This window comes from Podarcis liolepis (assembly GCF_965112155.1).
Source record: "Podarcis liolepis genome assembly, chromosome: 7".
Taxonomy (NCBI): domain Eukaryota; kingdom Metazoa; phylum Chordata; class Lepidosauria; order Squamata; family Lacertidae; genus Podarcis; species Podarcis liolepis.
In genome coordinates this window covers 53,475,237-53,491,687 of record NC_139561.1, presented here as the reverse complement: position 1 = coordinate 53,491,687, position 16,451 = coordinate 53,475,237, and the positions used below count along the sequence as shown (strand labels likewise).

Sequence of the window (16,451 nt, the reverse complement as noted above, 5' to 3'; positions counted from 1 at the left end):
AATGCATGTCTTTCTAAATATATTTTATTGAAAATATGAATGTTGGTACATTTTGTGAGCCAAGAACTGTATAGCAGAATTCAGAGACGTGTGAAATCTGAAGGGTAATTATTCTCTGATCAGCTCATTAGCTCAGGAGATGTGAAAAAGGGAGTTCACATCAGAATTCACAGAAATAAAATTCCTTAAACATTTCTAATTAAAACAAGTTTTGAGATATATATATTGAGGGTTTTTTTAAAAATAGGAGTAGTATGGAAATGGGTTTAAAAAGGTGAAAAATGGGCAAAAAGGTATTTAAAAGAGAAAAAATATCGGTTCTAGAAATCAGATAGATGGCCTGTTTTAGAAGTGGGGCGGGTTATGCTCCCCTTGAAGAAAGAGAAATATAGCCCAAATAGCCTCTAAAACCTGGCCAAGGCTGACTCCTAAGTGTAAGAAAGCCTGCCTTTCCCAACCTGCCTGAGTAGTTCTAGTGTTGTGAGAGGAGAGAGGGAGAAAAACTATTCTTTACCCACTTTCTCCATGGGACTACAACTCCCATCATCTCTTACCATTGGCCATGTTAGCTGGGCTAATAGGAGCTGTAGGGAACAATTTCTGGAGAACATAAGGTTGGGGAAGACTTATCAAAGCTTGTACAGTGGTACCTCGGGTTACATACGCTTCAGGTTACATACGCTTCGGGTTACAGACTCCGCTAACCCAGAAATAGTGCTTCAGGTTAAGAACTTTGCTTCAGGATAAGAACAGAAATTGTGCTCCAGCAGCACGGCAGCAGCAGGAGGCCCCATTAGCTAAAGTGGTGCTTCAGGTTAAGAACGGACCTCCAGAACTAATTAAGTACTTAACCCGAAGTACCACTGTACTTGCGCTCAGTTCATGCTGGAGCTAGTTCCCAGCTGCCCTTCTGAGCTCTTCAGCTGTCCTAGCCTTAAATCAAAAGACAAATGAAGCACGACCAGGAGAGCCATGGCCCAACGAACTGTTGTCTAAGGGACCACCACATCCTGGAACTGGCACTGCCTCTGGAGCAGCCCTTCCCCCATTGGTCTCAGCATGCTGAGCAGGTGAGTCCATGCCCCTAGTCCAAGGGAGCCTACATCCCACCTCCAGATATTATGGGCTGCAACTCTCATCAGCCCCAACCAGCACAGGGCAAAGGCACAAGACTTCTGTGGTCTGGTCTTTATACTGCAGAAATTAGTTAAAAGATAGCACTTCACCCTGGAAAGCAAAGGTATTGATTATGGAAAAAAGGGAAGAGGTTTGACTACTGAAGGAGGGGAGGAAACGTTGCTGTATAGATTCATGCTGCTATGCTGACCAAGACATTTGTTGCCCACTCAGCAGCTCATGGATGCCAACTGCGTAGTAAGGCAATGCCACCAAGGCATCCTCCTTTTCATCCAGCCCCCTGCACAGTTTGGTTTTGCTCAGCCACTTCCTTTCAACTACAACACACACACAGAAACTAGAGTGTTTCACTAGACTGATTCATTTCCTCATCCACAGATCTAAATCTTGAAAACTGCAGACAGCCCTTTCCTCTTTCTCCCTCCCTGAGTCAGGTTCCCCTTCTTCAGGCGATAAGGATGTTGAGGGCTCTGGTGTCTCTGAAGGCAGCTCAGGTAACCTGCTGCAATGGCAAAGGATCCCACAGATGTGATTGTCCAGCCAAAGGCACAGCTTGCCATAATCAGGGGAAAAGAAGTAACTACTCAAGAGTATGCAGGTCAGCACCTGCAGACTTACACCACATAGTTACACCCAAAGGCAAGCAATTGCTGTTCAGACTGAACCACCAAAAGAAGAGGACCAGTAGGTTTCCACAGAGTATTCCACACAAACAACTGCTTTCAAGCAGAACTGTCTGCCATGTCACCACATTTTCATACTGGGACAGTAGGCTGACGTTTTCATTGAGACAGGTGCATCTGTGAATATGATGGCTGAGTGTGCATATGGTGCGCTCCCTCAGATGCCACCACTACAGAACACAGCAGTCAAGATACATGCCTGTAGAAGTCCAGAACCATCAAGAAAATTTTCAAAGAATTGGAAAGCTAAAAAGAAAGCAAACACATTGATGACACTGTTCAGCCAGTGTGCCTAACACGTGGGTGCATTCTCTTACACACCAGAAAGCTAGCTGAGGAAGAGTTAAAACATCTGTAAGAGTTTGACTTTCTGGAGCAAGTAGAAGGACCTACCCCTTGGGACTCTCCAGTAATAGTGTTCCCCAAACCCATGCACTTATATCCTTGGGATCTACTGCAGTAAATAAAATAAATTAAATAAGAACTTTGAGTGATTTCTTCCCCTGCCCCTGGATTTAGAAGAGTCCACACTGAATGCATTATATGATGTGCATGATTGGTTATCTGCCACACAAGTTGAGCATCAGCGCCAATGGGTGCATGAACTGGGATGCAGAAGACAACATTGCCAAATGCTTGCTTTCCTTCCAGAACTGTAGAAATATAAGAAGTGGCATTTGGGCAGGGCAGGTCTGTTAAGGTAACTGAAGTATCTGCAACCTGTCCTACTTGTTCAAAGTGAATATTTATGAATGCTTCTGGCAGGTTACCCAAAGCTCTTTGCTCCTGAAATATATATGAGCAAGGTGCAAACGGCCAGAATCAATTTGCTCCGCAGAACTTGGATCCAACTCTTAAAAGAAGCAAGGGGAATACAGCATTGTTACCAGCATTAAAATGCAAAATCTAGCTTGATCTGACATACTCTCTACTGCCTACAGCTCCGTTTGGGTTCTACAGAGCCATGCGGCATCTTTCCCCAACCCCTCAAATCCTTTGATTTCTTTGCATGCTCTGCTTGAAAAAGCTGCTAAATGTTTATTCCATTGCCTGCAACATATATTTCCATTCAAAAACATATTTCTCCCCTGTTGTCCCACTATCACAGATCTGCTCTCCTCTCCTTCTGAAGATGCCTTTAATTGGAACCTAGCCCACCCAATATCTTGGCTCTGGAAAAGCCTTTGTCTCCAGTTATGCGTTCTTCCTCTCTTGCATTTGCATGGCTCCTATTTGCCTATTTGATGGGCAGTTGGGTTGCCACCATGCATTGCACTGTGCTGCTCATCAGGCTTGGGGACCGGGGTCTACACATTGCAGGGATTCCACTGAGTGAAGTTGCTAAAGTTCATCATAGTTCACCCAATTTGAAATATAGCTGGTGTTGGGGAACCGGGAGCCCTCCAGCTGTTGTTGAACTACAACTCCTGTCATCATTCTGACAATAAAAATGTGGGGTGAACAACCAGAGATCAGAGTATTCCCCCTCACCCCAAAAAAACAAACTATGTTTACACTTCAGGATTTAGTAAGGCAAGAAGTTACAAAGATTTTTTTTAAGAAAAAAGATCATCTCAGTTTGAGCAGTTACTCTTAAGAACAAAAGATGAAACGCATGCAGGTACAGCTGTTTTAGATAGTTTCCCTAACCAAGCCAACACCTTTCAATTTGCATTCCATTGTTCAGCTTTTCGGTCCCTTCGTGGTCCTCTTTTCCTTCCCGACATTGTTCAACTAAGCTCCTTAACACTTTCCAGTGTTTCTTTACAATGTTCTCTTGCACAACTCTTCACCTTTTCAAATTTGAGACTTCATGCTAACTATGACTCCTCGACTTTCTTCACTAACTTATTGCCCCACACTCCAAGTTATATACAATATTTTCATTCCTCCTCCTAACCTTTCAGCCAATCAGGAGGAGAATAAACCTCTGGTTGCATCACTCTTTCTCCTTAATTGGTTGAATCTTTGACCCTCCTGTGCACAGCTTCCTGAGCAAAGCATCCTCTCCTACACCTTACCTTCCTGTGAACCTTGAGCCTTCCTGTACAGGAGAGCCTTTAAAGCAAAAGGCAACTATTTGACAACCCATGTTTCACACACAAATTCTGTTCCTTCACACAGTGTTTATGGGTCAGAATGAGACACGGTCTATTTAAAGGAAATACTTGTAGGAGAACAGGCTTAGTAAAAATCATTTCTGAAATGTGAGTGAAAACTATGAATTATCTTCTCCCACTACCCAGCTAAGGGTGGGTCTTGTGTGTGAAAGTAACTATAGTTTTGGACAGAAAGAATGTTAGCTGCAATGGGTGATGGCTGTGAGATCTGAAGACACCTTGGGATGTGAATATCTCTCTCTGGTTGATATGGTGGGCATCAGTGGTTTTGCTATGAGTACTTATCCTCCACTTATGTCATACTTGTGAACGTACCACGCACAACAAAATGCCATAACTCTCCAACAACCTCTCCTCCAAAACTCTCTGCAACTCTCTGTTCAGGGAAGTGGAGACCACAAAATAATAATATTGTGGTGGGTGGGGGGCTGGTGTCCATTGGTGAAAAAAGCAGAGAGACTAACTATAGGTGAAGCTAGCACCAATGACCAATAGATCATGCCCCCCCATGGGCTGAGCTTGGTAGGGAAGTGCCCCATTTGACTTAAAGAGCAAGCCTCCAATAATAATAATTTGCTTCTGTAAACTTCTACAGTAGATGTTATGGTAGATGCATAGTAGATACCAGTCCAGCACTCTAACCACTACACCACACAGTAGATACCAGTGTGGTGTAGTGGTCAAAGTGCTGGACTGGTACCTAGGAGACCAGGGTTTGAAACCCCACTCAGCCATGAAGCTCACTGGATGACCTTGGGCCAGTCTTTGCCACTCAGCCTAACCTACCTCACAATGTTGTTGTGTGGATTAAATAAGGAGAAGGGAGAAGGGGGAAGGTGTCAGGGAATTGGATGCCACCTTGAGCTCCTTGGAGTTACAGGTGAAATAAAAATGCAACAAACTAATAAAATACATCAATAGATGGCTGTCTTGGGACAGGAGCTGGGGAACTGAAAACACCACCAGGGTTGGTTCTGTGCATGAGAGGCTCACACAGAGCAACACATGTAAAAGAAATATGGGGACACAAATTTGGCATGGGTTTTGCAAGTGCAATCAACACATTTTTTAAAACTGCAATTTTCCTTCTGGGGATATCTTGTTATCTATATATTTACTATACTTAACAGCAATGCTAGTTAAGTGTAGAAGATTAACGGTCCTTTTGCCACAATGCAGTACTCCCCAAGGGAACACAGCATATAAACCTGCTCTCTGCAGGAATGGGTGTGAAAATGAGTTATTCTGGAGCTTGCTCAGCAGATCTGAAGGAAAATATATCTATATAAGGGAGAGAAAAGTAATCAGCCAAGGTGAATACAATTTGAAGGGTTATTGTATTCCTCGTTCTCCCAGAGTAGAGTCTCATCTTTCTGGGGGAAAGTGCAATACAGGGTGGTTACATGTCCTGCTTTGCAGGAGACAGGCATTTCTCTGAAATGCTGGCCAGCAAGGCTATGCACTGGATTTGGCCAAGGTTCAAATCCTAAGACAAATCAGGTCTATTCAGAGGGATCCAGGCATTGCTCGAGTTGGCTCCGTCTAATGAAAAACAGGTTGACATTCTCATCTGCTGTTGTTTGTGAGCGCCCAAACCAATTCTGCAAGGAAATGAAAAATAGAGTAATATACAAACACATTGAAACAAGCGCTTGTGATAAAATCAAGTTTTAGCAGCCTAGCAGTTTTCCTTTTGAAGTCTATGGGCAGATGGTGAGAATTTTCAGAGGCATAATGAGGACATTATAAAGTTAGCCACCCCACAGTTTTCTGGTGGAATTTCAAGAGCAGAAATTCTTAGCAGAATCGAGAATAACAGAACACACCAGCCAACAGGAGACACTTTCAACTCAGCACAAGCTTATCAAGTGGCTCAATCATCATGAGGATAGTTTGGGCTCACAGAAGTGTGAAATCTCTGTAGATCTTAGGCGCCATTTTCAAAAAAGTGCTCCAGCATAGCATTTAAATAGCTGACATGTGTTGTCTGGTCAGAGGATCACAAAGCCAAAGGAACACAAAGCCCATTGGCTCAGTTTGGTCTTTGCAAAACTAGCTATTTTGACTCCAAGTATGAAAAATATATTTCCACCCCCCCCCCATAATTTGATGTAATTTGATGAGCGTGTTCCAAAGTCACCCTATTCCTACCCCTGACAGAAACTGCCTGACCTCTGTGCCAAGGTCATATTACTTCACCGTGTGTGTGTGTGTGTGTGTGTGTGTGAGAGAGAGAGAGAGAGAGAGAGAGAGAGAGAGAGAGAGATGGAAGCTGGTTTGCAGACAATACACTATGCATGCTACTGTACTCATTCAAACTTCAAGTCCTCAGATATTCCCATATTGTTGTCTTCCATCAGTATCCCCAGGTCAGACTGCTTTGTCTGCAGCCTGATCCTCTGTCAGCTGCCTCATTTGCTGGCGGCCTGTCACACTCCACCTTCCCCAGAGGTTGGTGTGTGAAGGGCCCTGGCCACTGCTCACCCCTCCTTGGCAAACTTCTCACCTTCTATAAGAACTGTGAGCTTGATTGGGCAGAAATAGTCTCTCCTCCAAATAAACACTGGCAATTTCCACTGATTTCTGTTTTCTTCAGAATTCTCCAACCTCCTTACTAAGTGCTGTGCAGCACCAATGCTATTCCGGGAGTTTTTCTCCATTGCTGCTCACCAAAGAGGTCACCCCTCCACCTTTCTGGCATTAATGCAAGCAGATGGCTCCAGCTGCAGTATAATTACTGCTTTAGGCAAAGTCCACTGGCTCCACAGCACTCTTCAATTATTCAATGGTCCACGATCTCAGCCACGGTCATAAATATAATGGGAAGCCATCAAAAGTCACCAGGTGGCTCTCTCCCTTGTTTTCAGGCCATCTTATGGCAGACCTGCTTTTGACAGTCCATTAGTCCCCTAGACTTACGGGAGCCGCCCTTCCCCAAGATGTCTTGCTTTGCCGTTTTTTAAGAGTTTCTTATTGAAGATGTGAGACATCAGCAGGAAAGCTTCTTTCCAGTCATGAAAGCAATTAAGAGAACTGCATGGGTTACATTAAGACCAAGTATTTCTTATTCAATAGAGCCTTAAAAAAAAATAAATTAACAGAAATGTCCTATTTTTAGATCTTCCTCCTACAAGTAAGAAAGGACTTGCAAAGTGAGCTTAAGCCTAATAAATTGTAGTTTGGCTACAAAGTTAACTCTGATCTTTCCCAAGGCCACTTTCAGCCACACACAACACAGGAAGGAAACAGCCGCAAAGTTTTAATACGAACATTGTCATTAGTTGTTTCCCAAAGAACGTGCAAGTTATTATAGCAAGATATATATTCTGGGACATTGTTTTGTAATCAGGAGTAGTAATACTAAGGGGTGTGAAATCCTTTCTCTTCTCAACATTTGTATATGGTCAAAATCCTGACTCTGGCTTCCCCTCTCCCCACCTCCTCCCTCCTAATCCCCTTTTCCTTTTGTGTCGTGTCTTTTATGCCTGAGGGCGGGGACTGTCTTATCACTATCAGCCACTCTGGGAACCTTTCATAGCTGAAGAACATATAAAATAAATAAATAATCATGAATCCCAAGTTGCTTTTCTCCCCGCTGAAGTAAATAAATAGGTCCCCAGATCTTGGGAACAATTATTTTGAGCAAACACATGGAGCATGGTGGGAAGAATTCAGCAGCCAGCCACCCACCACCTGCCACTCCTTTGCTCTGAACAGCAGCCTCCTACAGCTGCTTTTCAATAATACAAAACCTGCCACTGGATACTTCATGGATTTTCCACATAACATCTAGTTCGGTCCTTAGAATTTTGAACATGACTTACATTTTCCTCCTGCAGGAGTGAAGAGTTATAGCTGAGAGAACATCAGTTTTCAAGGAGGGAATCAGAGCAATATCCCATGCTTACTGACTCAAAAAGATTTCCCTATAACATTACTTGTCATTTACATCATTTAACAAAATTTCTATTATCACTTGATAAGGAAACCTCTCAGCTGTTCACAAAAATATAACATGTAATTTTAAAATTATGTTGCTGAAAACAGTTAAAACAAGTATTTTAAAATGTTCAAAAGTTAATTAAAATCAATTGTAGCTAAAAAAACACACAAAAAGGCCCTCCAGGCCTCTCTACCTGGCCCTCGAGACTCTCTTCAGGCCACACCCCCTCTACACATGCCATGTCACCAGCCCTACTTTGCACCCTTTGCAAGTGTTTTTGCCTGGCTGGAATATGTCCTTGAACCCTCATAATGAAGAAAGAGGGTACTGTTTGGCATTGCTGCCCAGGTCTGTGTTGCAGCTATGCCCCAAGGGGCTTCAGACAGGTTGCAATTCAATTATCAAACTTTTTAAGCAAAAAAAAGAAATGATTTCTGACCATTTACTCAGTATAAACTGAAACACCATCTGATGCTGTTCACCAGCTCATCCTCTGAAACACCATTTCTAGCCTTGCACTGGAAAAAATGCACAGATGGCAGCACAGAAGTACCGTATACTGAACAATCATGACTTGGATTCCACCACTTTCAGGCAGATTTTATTTAAACGCCATCATTTATGAGTAAACACAACAGCTGGGACAGTTTTAAGCCATCAGTGGTCCAGGCCCAAGATGAAATAGAACTTTATACATGGAAGAGAACTGATCATTATTATTTTAACAATTTTCTGAACTTTCTGCTTCACCTACCAGTTGGACGCGACAGCAGCAGATCTCCCTAAATCAGAAAGTAATTACATTCCCACACTTTGTTTAGCTTGTATACTTTAGTGCCTAATTACCAGAGATAGTTTACGAGCTTCCCCCACAGAAAATAATTGCCACATGTCTCCTTAAAAGAAACAAACTATCAGCGTTCTTTTCAAGACACAAAGTATAAACACCAATTAAAATGGGTTATACAAGAACTTCACAAGTAAAACAGGCCTATAGCAAAAATGTTAATCAAACGAATCCAAATATGCCACATTTAGAACCTTGCACCTGCATTTGCTTAAAAAGTTTCTTTTAAAAAATAAAGTGCGGGGGGATTACAACTAATAGCGTCTGGAGCGGATTTTCCTTCTAATAGATTAGTTTAGCCTATCTGGTTGGCAATTGAGGAAGCAGGGCTAGAAACACATCTGCACTCAAGGGCATATTAGAGTTTTCCTTTGAAATGAAAAGCAATTTATTTCTTCAAGGATAGGAGAGACCAGACGGGGGAAAACATATTACACAAACTTTAATGAAAGTCACTCTACACAGAAAGCCTGTTTCTGAGGAATAAGTAGCCAAAAGAACTTAAAGCAGAACATATTCTTGGCCTTCATTTCCACCTCTCTCCACCTCATAAGGAACTTGTTCTATCTCCACTGACAGAGGCAGCAAGCCTCTGAAACTCAGTCACTGGGAATCACAAGTAGGGAGACTGCTCTTGAGCTCAGATCTTGCTCGCAGGTTGTCCAGGGACATCTGGTTGGCCCTGCAGGGACAAGCTGGAGAAGGCAGCGCCAACAGGCTTCTGCCATGGCCATTGGATGGTGGGAGGACATCTGAATGGTGCTTGAGGCTTCATAAAATATTGAGAAACTAAGCTTGAAAACACCAGTTGCTGGGGTTTTCATCCTACGATCTGAGGAGGATACACCTTGCTTAAGGGGCTCACCTTTGCCTTGAGGTATATTGCCAGTCTGCATGCCATCTTATTCTCACACAGGCTTAAAGTTACCTACTATGCACCCACACTATTCATCTTGCAGGCTTCTGACTTGTGTCAGTAAAGAGTCAATTGTAGACATGGAGTTCATTTGATTATACACTCTTAGGTTCCAATCCTAAGGCTTAGTGGTGGTGAGAAATTGAAGACCATTTCCACACCTTATCCAGTGCCCTGCCAGACTCTGGCTGCCATGGCAGAAGTGAGAGTGGAGGTGCACTCTTTCACTCCTTTGTATGTTTTCATTAAAAAAACCTATTTCCCTCTATCATCTGGGCTGGTATAATTCAGCCCCCAGTTTTCATGTGCACTGGGGGACCAGAAAAGCACCAGTTCTCCACATTTCCTTGAACAGGAATTACCCCCAAAATAAAGAAGTCACAAACTCCATGAATCCAGCTTTGACCCACTCAGAACTTTAGCAGCTACAGATGAATTGCGTATATATGACATAATGAACACTCACCCGTTTGGTGTAATCCATGGCCTTCAGAATGGAGAGGTTGAGGGTCTCCAGGGAAGCCAGAACATCTTCATAATCTCCCATGTGGTCGGTAAAATAATCTGGACCCCGAGGATATTGCAGGATTAAAGGAGAAGGGAGGGAAAAAATAAAGGATAACATTTTAATCATACTTGCTTGCCTCAAGGTAAATGTCCAAATTGAAAACTTGCTGTTTCAAAGTGTACCAGCCAGGAAATATTCCAACTTCTAAAAACACTGCACTCCATCATGTTTAGTAGGTGAAAGGGGTTCAAATCATAGAGCTGGCAGCGGTGATGGGCTTGTAGGAAATGCAACGCTAGTCCCAACAGGTGGTTGTCCAGCCTCTGATTTAAGACCTATTCAAAGGGTTGTTAATAGTTGAAGGCAAGTTCTTACTGTGCTGCTACATTTATTTTTGAGGGATAATTTGCATGACCTTTTCTGTACACCAAGATAGTAGTTGAAGATATTTTTTTGTGGCTGGGCCAGAACACCATTAAGCTGAAATGTGCAGAGGAAAGAGGGAGACCACAACCATTTGTCACCCCCTAACATGTTTGATCAGGGTTGTTAGCAGATCTTGCCTGCATCATCTCCTGCCCGTGCTCCCTCTCTTTTGACAGCCCCAGATTAGTCCATGTGGACCTGACTCAAGGTGATCCAGGGCTGCCATGACCTAGTCCAGGCAAATCCCAGATCAGCCTGAGTCATGCTGATTTCGTTCAGGAACTGAAATTTGTCTGGACCAAATACACAGCCCTTGAAAATATCTGTAAGTGAAATAATCCAATAAAATAGTCCTATTAGTTGTAGTACCAAACAACTGGATGGTACTAGGTTTAGGAAGGCAGATCTTGATGTCATGGACTGGCTGGATGCAGAGGAGATGTGGGAGGCACCAGTTGGGGAACCCTTAAGGAAAACCCCAGGGAAAGAAGGCTCAGACTGAGGGGATTGGTGGTGGGATGACAGGAGAAGAGGAAGGAGGTGTGGTGGAAGCTGAAGTGGTAACAGGGTTTAGTGAACAGGGAGAAGCAGAGGCTTGTGAGGAGGGGAGCCAAGAGACTGATATGAGTTAGGCTGGTGAAGAAACGAGGATGTCTTCCCCTCCTGCTGTGACCAGTTCCCCTCCCCCCAGTCTCCCAGGACCAGAAGAGGTATGAAGAGGGAGGAGCAGAGACAGACATGGCAATGGAGTCATAGACTGCTTGGGAAGTACCCAGGGGAGGCGAGGACCTTCAGTCCCCACAACTGCCTGAAAGGGGTAAGATCTACCGGGGTGTGTTGCTGTGCTCACTAGGGCTGGCCTCCTGAGCTGAACTTGTTTCCTTGAATAAAGAGTTAATTTCACTGACATATTGTGATTTATTGCTGACCTGTCTCTGATTCCCGCTCCTGACACTTAGCTATGAACCTCCACCCGCAGATCGAGATCTAAGTAAGTTTTCCGTCTTTATTTTTTTTTTAAGTGCAGAAATTGGTGCTGCCATAATCTCTGTTAGAAAAGAAGCAGCAATTCATATTGAATTGACATTTCTTACAGAACTCTCCTATAAATAACCTCAAAAGACAGTCCATTAATTAGCCTCCCTTGGCTTAATTAAAATGCCATATATCTCTCTGAACAGCATGCAGGATGAAGGGAGCGATAGCAACTGCTGGAGGAGCAGTGAGGAGTCCTCCTTCCACTGTGATCCACAGCGGCTTGAGCCTGATTTTAAAAAAACCCCAGCCACCTAATTTCCAGCAGCTGCAGATATTTCTTCACCATACAAGGGAGTGAAAAATAAATAAATAAATCACTTTGCAGAGTTGGCTTTTAGAAGTGAGGAATGGAAGAAGTAAATCCTTTTCTGGAGATGATAAAGCAAAACTTATGACACAGTCCATAAAACCTGAGGAGGAGAAAAATAACGATTGCGATTTTGGCAAGGGCGGGCACTGGAAAGCTGCACATGTAAAACAGGATTAAATTGTAATTTTGATTAAAAAGCCTTTGCAAACACAAGAGAGAGATTTCACCTGGACCAACAGGAGATTTGAGGCACTTGCAAACACGTGCTGAGGGTAAGCCTAACACAAACCCAATGGCAGCTTGCTGGACACTAGAAGGTTGGTTTATAGAAGAGGTTGCAATATTTAGGGGGCCACCAATGTGACACACGTAGGCACAGTGTTCCCCTTGAAGTCTTCCCCCAGCAGCAACAAAGCCTCTCAGCCCCCATTCTGTTCAGGGGCCTTTTAGAGCTGAAGGAGGAAGTTGGAAGAGTGATGCTAAGAGAACATGCACAGAAGTGTGCATTCTAGACAGGGATGGGCAAATCCCTGAATTCTCTCTCTCTCTCTCTCTCTCTCTCTCTCTCTCTCTCTCATTTCCTCATTTCTCCAGCCTTAAGTTCAGTTCTCCACATTTCCATGCCAGCGTATCTTTTTATTTTAAAAAGTCCTTATGAAAATGAACCAGCATGTTAGTGTGGATTTCATAATCTACGCATTTTTATCTCTGCGTAGCATATGAATTTTTGCACACATTCCTGAGTGAGAGAAATGCATTGCAAAATTCAGGAGGATTGCAGAAGGTGTCTGCGTTTCAGTTTGTGCATTGTTTCAGGGAGCGCAAATTAGGCAGCTTCATCTTTAAATGAGAACTGAATCTAATTCCTCTTCCATTCCTAACTGGAAAACAACAGCTGAACAGGGGTTACGTGTGTTGACATATTGGTAAGAGAAGTTTAATCCTGAGTGGGCTATGTGATCCCTAGGTCACTGTAGGTGCAACTACTATCAAGTGCAGGTAAGCATTTGCCAGATGTTTCTGTTGTGCCTTTGGGCAAAGAGTTTATTTTTAGCAAAGTACATAAACATCTGAAGATAAAGTATGTCTCCACTACCTCTCTCAACTTGATCTCAATCTCGATGTCCTAGTTAAGAGAATTGTCTAGCAACATTAATTTCCCCACTTCTGTTTCCTACCTCGGTGTAACAGTCTGAGAAGTACAATCTAATCTACTTGTGACTTGGGGGTTGGGGTACGACAAGCACTCTGTCTGTTGACCGAAAGCCTCCATGTGTCACAGGCAGGCCAGCCTCACCCCTGCGATGTGAGTCATACATGACTCCCATTCATACAATCAACCAACTTGTGAAAGGGCTGTGTGTGAATGGAATTGACTAATGGGGTGCCCAAAGGGTTCAGCAACCTGGCCCAACAAGTTCTGCTATTGTATATTCTCTATGCGTTGTGCATAGAGCCCTTTCAAACCCTGGGGAAATGGCATTCCATACGGTGGTACCTCGGGTTAAGTACTTAATTTGTTCTGGAGGTCCTTTGTTAATTGAAACTGTTCTTAACCGGAAGCACCACTTTAGCTAATAGGCCCTCCTGCTGCCGCCGCGCTGCGGGAGCACGATTTCGGTTCTCATCCTGAAGCAAAGTTCTTAACCCAAGGTACTATTTCTGGGTTAGCGGGGTCTGTAACCTGAAGCGTATGTAACCCGAGGTACTACTGTACTTTTTATGAGTATGGAACTCACCAGAACCCATTTTCCCTCTTTTCTCAGATATAAGGAGAGGCTTCAGCAAGAGGCTAAATCCCTGGCATTTCAAGGTACAACTGGGAAGGACCCCTGTCAGAAATCATGGAGAGCCACTGCTAGTCATTGTAGGGCAGGGAACCTTCAGCATGTAGGCCAATCTCAGACCACAGAGGGGGTCAAAATTGGCCTGCGAGGCTATTTCTCAAAAAACATGCCCACCTGCCAATCAACTGGTGTCACTTTGATGAGGGGTACAGACATTCTTCATTGGCTGAGTGTCAGCAGGATTTAATCCCTGCTCATCAGCTAATGAGCAGGGGTTCAATTCTACAAAGTCACAAGGCCAGAGAGGGCTCTTAGTCTTGGATTCATGCCAGGATCCAGAGAAATTCCTTCTCAAGAACAGGATGACACAATCTGGGGCAAACTATGTGAACATACAGAACTGCTGCCATAGGCTGGGAACAGGAACACACAGCTAAAGCACAGCACAGGGCTGTTTGAAAGCCGTTTTGAAAGCAGCCCTGTGCTGCTCTTTGAAGCTCACTTTTGGAGGTTTAAAGAGTGCAGGGCTGCTTGCAAAAGGGCTTTCAAACAGCTCATACTGTGCTTTGAAATCCCAGCAATCATGGCTTCAGAGCACAGCAGCACCTGATGTCATAGTGATGTCACATTTGGCTTGTGAGGGGTCAGGAGATAATGGTCTGGTTTGCCTGTTGGAAAGTTTTCCCATGCCAGATTTAGGCAAGACAGTAGAACTTCGCAAGTCAAACATAATCCGTTTGACTTCCAAAATGTTCAAATTCCAATTGGCTGACAGCTAGTCTTTTTGCAGATTGGAAGCCACGTTGGACGTTTGGGTTCCGAAGAACGTTCAAAAACTGGAACACTTACTTCTGGGGTTTTGACGTTTGGGAGTCAAAACGTTTGGGAATGGAGCGGTTTGAGAACCGAGGTTCCACTGTACTGGGCTAGGCGAAGCACTGGTCCGCCTACCTTATATGGATGAGGCAATTATATATTTTTTATTTTTGTCTGGATGAAAGCTCAGACACTACAACTGGGGTTGCCTGGATAGGTAGTGGTAGAGCATCTGCTTTGCATGTAGAAAGACCCAGGTTTAATCCCCAGGATTGTCCCATCAGTGTGGACAATAGTGAGCTAGATGGACAGATGGTTTGATTCAGGATAAGGCAGCTTCCTGTGTTCATTTAGGGCTGAAGTGCTGCTGCTGCTGTGCATGTGGGGACACTCTCCTATAGCAACCCACTTTCTTTTCACTTACCATCAACTAACAAGGATGAAATGTGTGGCCTTGCCTTTGCTGGAGGTACTTGGACAGGGTCTGATCAGCACTGCTGTTAGAAAATGTGCCCTGCATGCAAAAGATCCCAGGCTGGGGGAAGGACCTATCTAAAACTTGGGGACAATTCAGAGCAACATGGAACAATGGTCTGATTCCATGTAAGGCTGCTTCCTGTGACTGATTTTAAATAAGAAGGTCTCTTTTTAAGCATGGGGTGTAACTCAGTGGTAGAGGACACACTTTGCAAATATGAGGTTCCAAATTCAATGTCTGGCCTCTCCAGGTACAGCTGGGAAGGGCAACTGTCTGAAATGCTGGAGATGCTGCCAATATGTCAGTGAAATACTAAGCCAGATAGATCAATGGTCTTGCTCACTTTCCAATTCTTATTCTTATTAAATATGTACACCACCCTATACCGTAGATCTCAGGGCCATTGACTACATACCTAAAAATGTTCGTACTGAACAAAGGCATGCCAATGCTGTTATAACCAACAAAGCTGATTGGGGAATTTGCTGAGCTGCCAAAAGATAAGATACTCACCACATAGTTCCTTCGTATCCACGTTGCTTTGAAATAAAAAAAAGAAAGACAGGAAAGAATAAGAATACACAAAATTAGAAGCAGGGAAAGTGGGAGCATAACTGCCAGAAACTGGGAAAAAGTGGAGCCAGAACAAGTTCACTACCAATGTTCAAAGATGTTATATATTGCTGTTCTCAATAAAATGTACATTTCAAAAGCCACACGCCAGGACTTTCACACCAAGCATTCCTGATCCAACTGTAATTAAATACAATGAATTGCACTTTGCACATAGTGTATTTTGCTTTTGTTGTTGTTAACAAATGAATGCAATGAAAGGTAATTAGTGTATAGTAAAGTCTCATTTATGCAGATCATGGTAGGGACAAATAGTAGTTTCAGGGTTATGTTTTAGCTGTGCATTCCCTGCCTTAACACAAATTAAATTCTGCAGACAGAATCACACAACTTGATCATATCTACATAGTTTCTCTCATTTTGCATAATATTGCTATTTCGCTAAATTTATTGGTATATTAGCTAGTCATAATGTGGCCTAAATATAAGGAAGAACTTTTTGGTGCTAAGAGCTTTTCAACAGTGGAATGGGCAATCTTGGAAGGTAGCAGGCTCTCATTCAAGTTTTTTAAATGGAGGTAGGCTGACCGTAATTCAGGGGTTTTTTTTAGTTGTGATTCCTGCATTGCAGGTGGTTGGACTGACAATTGTATGTTTTTAAGATTTGTCTGAAATGCCTTATCCAGCTGCTTCCTTGACTTCTGAAATTTCATCAAGCATTCTCCATATCCTTTCAAGTCTCTTTTTGCAGCCAGAGGGTGAAAACATGCACTCTGGAATGCAGAGGCAGCAATGACCTTTAAATGCCTCATAAAAGCATATATATCTACGCAAGCTTTCCTGGACTCTGCCTCTTAATTTTTCATTCT

At 43.3% G+C, this 16,451-nt stretch overlaps 1 protein-coding gene across 1 annotated transcript in view; it reads right to left on the bottom strand.

Annotated features, from left to right (window-relative positions):
* The window catches only part of NECAB2 (N-terminal EF-hand calcium binding protein 2), a 141,223-nt gene that overhangs the window by 58,486 nt on the left and 66,286 nt on the right, over nucleotides 1–16,451 (bottom strand). The window contains exons 4-5 of the mRNA XM_083515094.1: nucleotides 15,523–15,548; nucleotides 10,113–10,210 (exon numbers count right to left, since the gene is read on the bottom strand). Coding sequence (XP_083371220.1) covers nucleotides 10,113–10,210; nucleotides 15,523–15,548 — 124 coding nt within the window. The remainder of the gene's footprint in view (nucleotides 1–10,112; nucleotides 10,211–15,522; nucleotides 15,549–16,451) is intronic.